This window comes from Acomys russatus, chromosome 20 (genome assembly GCF_903995435.1).
Source record: "Acomys russatus chromosome 20, mAcoRus1.1, whole genome shotgun sequence".
NCBI classification, from domain to species: Eukaryota; Metazoa; Chordata; class Mammalia; order Rodentia; family Muridae; genus Acomys; species Acomys russatus.
In genome coordinates, this window is record NC_067156.1 from 49,068,924 (window position 1) to 49,081,108 (window position 12,185).

Below are 12,185 nucleotides of genomic sequence, written 5' to 3' on the forward strand. Positions count from 1 at the left end.
CCCAGAGATGAGTTATGTGTTTTGAGTCTTTATTTTTATGGTGCCTGTGATCTGTACATGGTGTGAGTCTTACAACATGACTGTTCTCGTGGACCTATCAAATGGACAATACTCAGTTCACACTTCCGTCTCTTGTCTTTACTACTTGCTAGCATTATACTTTGTTGTATCTCTTGGGCTTCAGATCAAGAGACTGACTTGACTCTAAGCTTGCAATGTCTAGGCGTCTGTATGTGAAAATAGCAAGGCTTAAAGTCATATATAGCCTCATTTACTTTAAAAGAGTGCGAAGTTCAAGGCTAGAAATGTATAGTTGGCACTAATGACATGATTCTAAATGACGATGAAAAGGAGAGATGGGGAATAGTGGGGAGGGGAGGGGAAGAGCCTGAGGAAATGACAAATGAGGTCAGGGTGAAGCAGGGACGGCCACAATCATAAAGAGAAGACAGCAGCTCAAGAAGCTAGAAGCAGACGCAGTCTGCTGGTGACTTTGCCAAGACAAAAGGAAAAGTCTACAGGTGACTCTCTGGTCAGGACATCTGCTCTGACCAGAACATTCACAGGACACCTTCAAGTATAAGTTTGCACAGATCAGGGCACCCTACTTCTTCTTAGCTACAATCTCTAAGGGAATAGTCAAAAGAATGACGAAGATGGCTAGAGAAATTATTTTTCTAGCTTTGAAGGATGAAGTGAGAAACTAGAAAACGTCATAAGGAAACCACCTCAGCTCCCCATTAGCAGAGCCTCTCAGTACATGGGCTGGCGTACAATAGCTGTCCACTAGTTAGTAAAGCAGGTAATTACAGAGCTGAAGTTTTATAGGTTGGAGTTAGTTCATGTACTTTACTGCTGCACAGTTGTGAAGATTTACAGATTAAGAGTATGTGACACATGCCCATGCATACAGTTGGTATTCATTTTTTTTTCCACCAATAGTTTGAGAAGCTACTTTGCCATAATCCACGGAGTTAAATCTCAGGTAAATTAGGCCTCTAATGCTATCAATGTACCCCGATTGTAATCATCTATCTGTCCTTCCTACTCTCTGAATTCTCTTATAGATTTCTATGTGTGAACAAAGAGTGACAAGCTCAAAACAAAACAAAAGCAACTACAAACAAACAAACAAAACCCAACAACAGAGGACCAGAGAACCCAAAGCAACATTCATCTGCAGCTGGAGCTCATGAAAGGCCTGAGTTACCATCGGCTGCAAACTGTTGCTCTCCTGGCTGTAGGTCTGGACGAAAGTCATTGTCCTCATCCGAGTCATCAGGGTGATGGTGGTTATTGTCATGAAGGTTGGCATTATTGTTCTGAGCATTATTGTCATTGTCATTGTTAGAATTCTGGTTGCTAACGAGCGCCGAGGAAACCCCAATGCCAGTTCCCGCACTTAGGCCAACTCGAGCACATCCCTAGGCAAGACCAAACCGTGTGCTTGTAAGTTTGGGTTACTACAGAGTGCCTCATTAGTAACTAGCATTTAAAAGTACAACTTAAGAAATGAAAGGCTTTCAAATATGCATAAAAACTCTCATCCGAGGCTCACAACACTTCAAGCAAGATAAAGCATTGCTAGCTTGATTTACAAATATCAGGTGCATATGGGGTGAGATATTTGTGACAGCACACCACCAATAAGTGGTTTAGCTGGGAACTGACAAGAGGTTCCAGGACCTCCAGTCCTATGCATTTCCTGTTATAACTAACTATTTCAAGCGTGAGAACAGAAGCACAGCAGCAGAGACTTCTAGGAGTTGAGTTCTACTGGTGAGACAGTTGTAATATAACCTTCTGAACAAGTGGGCAACCTTGGCTTGTTCAACATCTAATGCGTTAGGACACAGAAGCAAACTAAAACATCTCCAAAGTAAATTCCTACTCCCTAGACTTGAGTTCCTGCTGACTAATTCCTGAGCGCTTCAGGGAAAGCCCTGCCCTGACTCAGACTTGCAGCTTCACCTCTAACTCACCTTTAAATTATGAACAGAGGCAGCATCCTTGCCCTGCCCTGCCCTGCCCTGAAGAACCCTCAATACTCACTGATAATAACAAGAGGCCCTCCATCATTATACCTTCACTGAAGATGCAACTTTTAAAAAATACAACTATAACAGCATAAAGGCCCATTTATTACAAAGAAATAAACACCACAGACTGCTTTGCTTTCTTCCCTGTATCAAAACAAGTTGAAAAAACAAACAAAAAAACAAAAAGCAAAAAACAAAAACTTCTCTCAATGTGATTTACCTTGGGTGGTTCTCGAAACATCTGGTCCAGTGAAATAAACTCCAGGCTAGGCAATAATTCAATAAACTGGCCAAAGGAATCCAGCTTCAAAGCATGGCACCGCACGAGGTTGATATCAACCAATCGAGTCCATCTAGAGTGGTCTGTTGAAAATGACATGACAGAGAACGTACTTAGCACTGTCCCCAAGTAACTGATGAATTTTTGCCACAGATCACAAGACTTTCCAATCCTTTTCTTCTTGAGTAACCTTTCCCTTGCTTCACGGTCTTTAAGGCCTGATGACTCCCTGTTATGATGCATCCACAGCTAATTTCACTTTGAGAAATACATGGCCCAGGAACCACTGATGTGAAACTAAGGTGGCCCTGATTTAAATGTCATCTCTTCATCAGCCTACATGCCTTTGAGCAACAGGACACTGTGGTAAAGCAAGCATGGCACATTCACTTAGTCAAACAGATGCACCTACTTTGACAGAATGAGAGGAGCTATATATTTGCTAAGATGGAGAGCTCTCCCCAACATACTTAGTATGAAAAATAAGGCACAGGACAGTGTACACATAGGAAGATCCGTCTGTCTATAAATCACTTTAAATGCTATATATGGATAGGATGTAATATGCACAAAGTCATTTGTCCAGAGAATATATAAGAAACTGTTGATGATGGTTACCTTGAGAAGAGGAGACTTTTCATTTTGTACCTTTCTGCACTGTCTGAAATTTATCAAGTGCATGTATTACTTTAATTTAAGTGTTAACAGGAGTTCTGAGTGATGGGATTATAAGCCATTTTTTTGTTTTGTTTTGTTTTCTTCTTTATACTCTTCTGTATTTAAGAAAAACAAACCAAAAACCCAATAAATGTTATTTTTTAAAGTGCTCTATATCCGCTATATACTAAAATTCCTAATTTCCAGTAACATGTTGGGTCATCTGGGCCACTGATAGGTGAGGTACAGCCATTCAGGCAAGCAATCTCAGAGGAGGCTCCAGAGCACTGGGCAGTCCTGAGCAGCTCGGCAGGGAGGTACAGATCCTTGGCAATTGCTCTGACAGCAGAGGTCAAGGGTTGTAGGTATTTACAAGGGTCTTTGGTTAACGTAGGTATTCACAAGAAACTCATCCTCTAATTGCTAATCCATTAAAGCCTTGTAAATGCAGACAGCTAATAAACAGTGCTACTCTTTCAGGAGAAAATGAAATTGTGCCAGAAGGAAAACCTTCAAGTACAAGTCACTCTGATACATGATAGGGGTGGGCAAGAGGGCTGCAACGGAACAGGACTTCTGACCAATAAAAGCTTTCACTTCAGGTAAGAGTAGTAAGTCCCGTAAGTTAGGTTTTTAGAAATACGCCTGAACTGTGTCTCCTCGGATGATGGGCCACCTTGAAGGTAATTCGCAAAGGAAACAATAGTATCCTAGGTACACGTGTGAAGATGAGGGCACTTAAATCTGTAACTGTGGCAGTGCAAATTTCTATGCTAAGACCTTTAAAAATTGAAGAAGGCACTGAATATATTTCCAGATCATTGAATGATGGTACTCAGAACTTCTACAAACAATCCACATAAGATATATGCATATATAATATTTACATAAGAAATATAATCACATAAAAAAGATATCATTTCACTGACAGAAAACATAGTGATATTTCCAAGTTTACAGTACCTGAAATCCAATTATATGGGTTGTGTAGATGGGGACAGTTATAAATTGCCAAATATTTGATACAGGAAAAAACTTCATTGACTGCCTTCATCCCTATATCAGTGATGATACCAGGATTTTCTACCACATCAGCCAAACCATACTTCACGAGATCTGTATTAGCCATCCTGCCTAGAAAGAAATCAGTGTCATACACAGTCTCAGTGTCATTCCAACTCTGTATCGCATCATTCCAGGTGATGAAACTGCTCTGTTCCATCTGTGGTCATCATCGGACTGGCTTCAACTTTGAAGGCAGTGATCTCAGTGTATGGTAGCATTCTCATACAAGACCTTATGTTACAAATCAGTGACAGCTAATACTCAACTGTTTGGAAAGAGGAAAAAGCATAACTGAGAGAAGATGTAGAGGTTCATACAACTATGAAATTTTATCTCTTAAAAAGAAAATAATCATAAAAATGAAACTCATACATATGTATATATACATATGCATACATATGTACACACACACACACACACACACACACACACACACACACACACACACACACACCAAGTTTTTGAACTCTGATGTGGCTATGAGAAACCAGGATCAGATTTCACTTTGGAGCCCATTGCATAGGTGAAGATAGGTGTCTACCTGTGCCCTGCATTGGATTCTAACTCAGACAAATGCCACTGGTCAGGTCACAATCTGGGGTGGGGGTGGGGGTGGCTCCAGCTCATCATGCTGTTAGGAACCACACCACATCTCTTGCATAGCATCATTCTCCCATCCTTATGGCCACTCCTCATTCTCCAGGACAGTTAGTTAAATATAAGAGCTCTCTGAAGGATGGTATGTTTAATTCAATTGTATCCTTAGGGTAGTGCGAGGGATCTAAGACACACACACACACACACACACACACACACGAGACAGAGAGAGACAGAGATACAGGCAAAGCCTGTAGGCCTTAAAATTAACTGAATAATCCTGTAAGGAAAACTCAGCTGCTCTTGGTGAAACTGTCTTGAACAATAGAGCACTGTGTTTTTTTAGCTTCAAATATGTGTTAACCAATCAATCAATCCATCCCAAGTACTATCAAGTTTCCTTTCCATATAGTTCATACTTCCATTACTGTCCAACCTAACTATTTACTGGCATTTCTTGCAGAAATATTTCTTACACCACCCTAAACATCAACTTCCTTGTTACTCTTTGAACCTGAAACTTCTTTCTCACTTAAGATGAGTTAAATCAAAAAAAAAAAAAGATGAGTTAAATCTTGAACTGGCCCTGTTTATTAGGTGTTGTCTACATAAGTGTTCCACTGTAAAACGACAAATGCATGGCCTGTCTTTAGTGCAACCAATTCCTGCTCCTGAAGTTTTCTACTGACCATAATTCGTAAAATCCTGATAATACCAGAATTTCATTTCTCTTCATTCTCTCATATTCTTTCTTCTCCCCCCCCTCCTTCTTCTTCTCTCTCTCTCTCTCCCCCCACCCCTCTCTATCTCATAGCTTACAAGACAGCTAAAGGTAAAAACTACTACTTACTAGATACCTCAAGTTTTAGAAATTGCTATAAATATATTTATCTCTTTGCTGTTGTTTTGTTTTGGAAATGGTCTCATGCAGCCTGGGATGGTGTCCAGCTTGTTATGTAGCCAGGGATAATGCTGAACTCCTGACTCCCCTTCCTCCAGCTCACATGTGCTGGGATTCTAGGTATGTGACAACAAACCTGGCTATGTTTATCATTTTTTTCAGCATCTCCTCAGAGGCATTAAAGAGAAAAGTAAGGAAGTACTCAAGTATCTTATGATACAATAACATGACCAACAACCGGCAACTCTCAATTCCATCTCTCTCTCTAGAGTTCTAGTATGGAAATCTATATTACTGATTTTCCATCTTGATCACCTTCACACAAAGCTCTAAGATAACACATCTGTGTAAACAAAGAATCCGTCTCTAAGTATTCCTAAGGTCACTGAATCCCAGCCACCTTTATTCCTATGACACAGCACCAGGTTTTTGGTACATTCGTCACCAACCACTGGTGCTGCCAATCTTCATAGATGCTAGAGGACAAAGGCGATGTTTTATTTATCTGTTTCAGCAGAAAAAAAAAGTGAGGTGTTTCACAAGCGGGTACTAGCCCTTCACCTTCCTGGTTCAAAATATAAATAACTAAGAAGGCAGATGAAGCAAAAGAGCAAGAGTGAGCAGCAACGCCTTCTCTCACTTTCTGTCTTGTGTGTGTGAGGACACCTATGTGCCATGGGGGTCAGAGGACAAGCTCTGGTGCAGGTCCTTGTCTTCTAAATTAAGATAGACTCTCTTGTGGCTTGATCATACAAGCCAGGCTAGCTGTACTGAGATCGTCCAGGGATTCTGCTGTCTCCAGCTCCCACCTTGCCAAAGCAAAGCTGGCATTACAACTGAAAGTCTTAGATGTGTGCTACCACATCCACATTTATGTGGGTTCTGGAATCTGATCTTAGGTCCTCATGCTTGCCTAGCCAGCGCTCTAGCTTGTATTTTTCTTAATACAGTCTCAGGCTGGAGAGATGGATCAGAGGTTAAGAGCACTGACTGCTCTTCCAGAGGTCCTAAGTTCAATTCCCAGCAACCACATGGTGGCTCACAACCATCTACAAATGATCTGATGCCCTCTTTTGGTGTTTAGGCATACATGCAGACAGAACACTGTTTACATAATAAACAAATCTTAAACAAACAAAAAACCAGTCTCTAACCTAACACTTATCCTGAAACAGTCCCCGGGATTCTTTGGAGAAGCAGAGTCCATATATGAGCAGGTTGAATGGTCTAAGAAGGGAATGGCTTATAAAAAGGCTAACAGCAAGAGCCTAGTAAATATGAAAGAAATAAATTGCTGTGAAAAGTATGAAATAATAAGAGTCAAAAAGTAGTGTTTATATCCTACTGAAAACGTGGTGAGGAAAGAGAAAGACAATAGGATGGTAATTGGTTGTAAATATAGGAAGCAGTTGCCTTTCCCTTGCAAACGGGATTTTAACTGAGCAGGTAACCTTTCAGTAGACCTGGAGGTGGCCACCTTGCAGATAGGGCAGTGGTTAAGTTATGAGCTTTTAGGAACAGAACGTCCTATTCTGATGTTAGATCAGCTGCAGGAAATAGAAGGTACTGGCAGCCTCTTTCAGAGCCAGGGAAGCTGGGTAAGAAAAGGGTTAATTTTCTATGAAACCATTCTACTATTTTCGCCTCTTAATGCTATTCTGATAAAACCTGATAGTTTTTAAGCTACACAGATTAAAAGTAGTTCCGGTGTTAAACTGTCTAAAAATGGGTGCTTTGATTTTTTTTTTTTTTTAAGGAATCCTGCATATATACTAATGAGAACTTCAATGAAGAAGGAGGAGGAGGAGGAGGAGGTGAGGAGAAGGAGAAGAAGGAGGAGAGGGAAATACTGAACTGAATAAGGAAGGCAGTCATGTGCTTTGGCCAGCACTGCCCTATGCTTTGACCTAGGCTGACTTGGACAATAGTATTTTAACTTTCTATGTTCCGTGATGCAAATTAGATGTAAAGGAAGCACAAAAAACTAGTGTACTACAGAACTACACTGATATTCAAGAATTTTTATAAATTACTTGAGAAACAAATTCATTCTTGAAAAAATGAAAATATATTGTTAGTAGAAATTTTCTTAACTATCTTACAAATGCCATGTGGGAAAACACTTTGAATAATGAACTTGGCTGACTTAAGTTCAACGCTAAATGAAGAGTTCCTAATTGTAAATGCACACCCAAAATGTTATCAAGCCAGCAGCAATTACCATAAATGGATACTAAGCACTGTGGGCTCGGTGTCTGCCAAGTCCAGAACCCCAGCAGGCTTCTTATGGAAATGCAAAGTATGAGCAAAGAATGGGACCTCATCTGAGGAGACCACCAAAAGCTTCAAGAAATATGACAGATAAAATTCAACAAATGGAACTATGAATGACACTCTGTGAAAATGAAGCAAAATCAGAGAAATGTGGACAGCAAAGTGGAACAACTGGAAACCTAGGTAAGGATTTTCTTGGCATAGTGTGAATTGCTACATTCCCAACAGCATGCCAACACCAGAGGCCATATGGAAGAGAAAGTCATCGAAGTAAAACAGCTCTTCTCAGGACACACGAGCACTTAAGCCATTATTAGGCCAGCTTATGCTCAGGAAGGTAAAGGCACACGATATTCAGATTTCAGCATTTCAGTCTATCAAGCATGTCTCTCACAGCAAACTCAGGCAATAAAACGTGGTCTTACTCTGCAGCAAGAACTCATCTACGTATCCTAGATGAAGGGTTTCGAACTGGGGAAACTCCAGTTCTGCCATCTTTAGGGCAGAAAAGACACCATCTTTGGTTAAAGAAGGCTGGATGCGAACTTCATGTAACCTACAAACAGAAGAACGTGTTAAAGGAAAACAATGAATCATTCTTCCTCATAATAGAGCTTAGAATCTAGTTTATAATTTTACTACAGTTACCACAGGTAACTTTCCCCTCTTTCCATTAAAAAACAGCAATATCAACAAAATAATCAACCAAACAAAACCCCAAGATTGCCCTTTTCAAGTGCAGCCTCACACGAGGCAGTACACTCTAGCTATGCCATTACTAACACTGAACAATACAGTGAGAATCCTAGAACCTGCCCGAGGATCTGTCTCCCCTAAGATCTTCCTTAAGCTCGATCAAGGTAAGAATGCAGCGCTGGTGGGTGGCTCAGTGCACGGCGCCTGAGCTCCAATCGAGGAACCCACAGTGGAAGGTGAGAACTGACTACCCAAAGTTTTGTCCTCTGACTTTCGCATTCACACTGTGGAATGTACGCACGCATGCATCCACACACCACACACGCACAGAGCAATAAAGACAGCGTGAGAGTGTGTGTCTGGTGCTGGGATCTTTGACAGCTTTCTTATGCTATCGTTAATGCTTCACTCTAATAAAGGACCCACTTCTGTGGTACATCAGAATCTTAACTTAAATTTAGAAACACTGTTTTGTTTTATTCATAATTAATATTCTAATGGTAAAAACAACTTCTAATAAACTAACACAAAGTCAACTTAAGAAAAATAGAAAAATTTAAGAAGAGCTAGACTTGTAAAAGGTGGGAAGTAGCTAATGTGGTATAAAGTGAAATGAAGACACATTAAGAAACTATGGTCATCCAACACTGCAAAGGCCGGCTAAAGGCCGATTTCTGACTGGCAAGTATATCATCAACTCAGACAATTCAGAAAACCAAATACGATGGAGAATGGTTCCAGAGAGGCCTTCAGATACCACCGTCACCAGCTGCTGTTGATGCTACACTCAAACACTGCTCTGCTGTGCAATGCTACCTTATGCCCCTACAACTGACCCACCAGGAACGCAGTTCCAATGGCTTTAGCTCTAAAGTAGGGCAAACATGAAGTGATGCCATCTGCTCCTGAAGCAGTTAGCCCCTTTGTATTTTCAATCCAAATGAGACATGACCAAATTTTATACCTGAACATGTACAGATGCACTAGCTCCCAAGTTTTCTAAAACCTCTAATGCTAGAAGAAAAACCCTAAGGTGAAGACAAAACATACCTACGGGCAGCAGTGATGATGAGGTAGCCAAGATCGACTTCAAGGGCATTCTTGCAAGCTCCCAAAACAATGGTGTGCAAATTTCTAAAACCACCTGGTTAAAGAAAAAAGGAACACATATAAGCATTTCTCTGACCTGAGAGCTTTGGGTAAACATATTACATGTGCCTTAAGAAATAATTACTTGTTTAAAAGTAAATGCTTTGTTCTGCAACCAAATTACCTCAAAGTGAACTATATTCTTCTGAAAACACGCTTTGCACATTTGAACACTTCAAGACTCAGGAGAAAGAAAATGCGAAATCCATGAGGGAAGTATAAAGACTGACCCTGCCTGGCAAACCCTGAACCTCCACTGCATCATGGAACAAGACCATTTTCATGTTTGACTTTTTGAATTTTGTTGTAATTACTCAATTAATTTCATGTATGTGCGTGTCCTGTGCGCACACCCACGTGCTAGCCAGAGGTTTCTTTAGGTCTCCTCACATTGTGTTTAAGACAGGGTCTCTCACTGAGACTAGACCTTGCCATTTGGGCAGCCATTCAGCTGCCTCTGCCTTTTAATACAGGGGTACAAACAGATGTTGCCTCGTATGTCATCTGAGTGCTGGGACAGGTCCAGCTTATTCAGGTAGCAAGGCCTTTACCCAGGGACGTGCATTCAGCCTCTATATTTTGTTTTGAAGGGGATAACTACATACCAAAAGGGAAGGGCAGCAGACAAAAAATCATTCATGTATAGTACACTGAATTTCACTTCAACACAAGATCACTAAGTGTGTACAGTTTTGTGTCTGGCTTCCGACTAAGATTCACCCACCCTGCTGTTGGCGGCGCTAAGCTTGCTCTTTAGCATTGTACAGAGTAGGATGTGAGTGCGCCACATTTTAATTATCTATCCTATGGATGACCAGTGTTTGGGTGTTGCATTTGGGGGCATATTAGGTAGAATGCTTCTATGAACAATCTCACATGTATTTCTGGGTAAACAGATGTATTATCTTCTGTTGGGTTCAAAGCCACAAAGCCAACTGTTGCTTTGTCTATCAATAATCCAAGCAGAGAAGCATCAGCTTATACCGTCAGCACTGTCCCATGGAGCACACCAGCCAACACTGCTGTCTTTTGTACTAGTCATGCCAGTGCTTGCGTGGCTCACCACAGCGTTCATCTGTACTTCCTAAGTCTTGTGAACGCTGACCTTTTTTTTTTTTTTTCCATGTTTATTGGTTCTATGGATAAACTCCTCTGTCAAGACTTTGGTGTTAGTCCTTCCGTGTTTCCCTACTGGGATGCGGGTTTTTTTCTTAAATTCAAGGATTCCCTGTATATTCTTAATGCAAGCCCTCTGCTAGAGATTCATCCTAAGAGCTCTTCCCACTCGGTATGCAGATCGCCTTTCCCGCTCAATCATGTCTTTTGAGGTACACCTTCTGTCGCTTTCTCCAGTGCGCAGGGAAGGGCACTGTGGTCACCTTTGCTCTTTTGACTTTCATCTTGTTTTTTGAAATAAAAATAAAAGTAATGATGGTCTGGAGGGAGCCTGTTCTCATGTCTGGTTCAGTGCAATGCAGACTGGACACAGGTCACGTACCTGAGCAGGTAGCAAGATATCCACAGCATGCTTCAGCAGTGTTAACCACATCTGTACGCTATCAATGTTACTGGAAGGTTGGTTCTTCTTCCATTTTACTTTCTTTTCTATCTTACCTTCTTAATAATTTATATTAACTACAATTCTAGCTTTAATTACTAATTATCTAGGTCAATTTTTTTTTTCTTAGCAAGGAAATGATTAGCAAACTGTTAGGCTCTCTCTCCTGCAGCAAGGGGGTGTTAAGAGTATCTCTTCTTTCAAGAGCTATCATCTGACAGACCAATCTAGTGTCCAGGTCCCAGGCATGGAAATGTCGACACACAGTAATCAGTCCTAGACACAACAGCACTACTAAAGCCATCAAGTCACAGAGCATCTCTCCTCAGAGGGCAGTGAAACTGGGTTGGCAGTTCTAAGAAAGAGCTCAGGATAAGAGAAGGGATTATCCATTCACCAAGTAATAAATAACAAACCAGAAAAACTGCCTTATCACTCTTCTATTTCTCTTGAGAAGGTTTAACATGCATAAAAAGATGAGGAGTATTAGCCTGAGCTCATGGATAATTATCTTCATCAAATACACACTAAAGAAAGCAAAGACGATTATAAGCATTATTTTTTTTTTTTTTTTTAATTTAAGAGGCAACTAAACAATGCCTTAATGAAATCAAAAGCTAACTTTAAAAACTTTTGTAACTAAAAGAAAGAAATACCTGATCTCCAGCTGTCTTCTACCACATGCTGGATGAGACCTCCCAGGAAAGGGACTCTAACCATCTCTAAGTGTTCCAAGTTCCGGGCAGATGCCAGACCAGTTACCAAGGGCACATATTTCAGGGAATTTGTGGGTCCTGGAAAAAGTAAACAAAAACAAATCTTAATGTAATAAACTATTTTAAAAGATAAAATTTTCAAAACAGCAATGAAAATGAGTAACTGTTGTTAATGTTTAAGAAATCAGAGACTAAAAAGACTGAAATCTACTAAAACAACCCAATGGCCTAAAACCTGCGCTTCTATAAAACA

The 12,185-nt window shown here is 40.6% G+C and overlaps 1 protein-coding gene across 6 annotated transcripts in view; it reads right to left on the minus strand.

Moving 5' to 3' along the window:
* Window positions 1-12,185, minus strand: part of Fbxo38 (F-box protein 38) — a 44,043-nt gene that overhangs the window by 14,384 nt on the left and 17,474 nt on the right. For all 6 annotated transcript variants that reach the window (XM_051163412.1, XM_051163408.1, XM_051163411.1 and 3 more), the window contains exons 7-12: window positions 11,873-12,010; window positions 9,560-9,653; window positions 8,239-8,369; window positions 3,940-4,110; window positions 2,260-2,402; window positions 1,211-1,424 (exon numbers count right to left, since the gene is read on the minus strand). In XM_051163412.1, coding sequence (XP_051019369.1) covers window positions 1,211-1,424; window positions 2,260-2,402; window positions 3,940-4,110; window positions 8,239-8,369; window positions 9,560-9,653; window positions 11,873-12,010 — 891 coding nt within the window. The remainder of the gene's footprint in view (window positions 1-1,210; window positions 1,425-2,259; window positions 2,403-3,939; window positions 4,111-8,238; window positions 8,370-9,559; window positions 9,654-11,872; window positions 12,011-12,185) is intronic.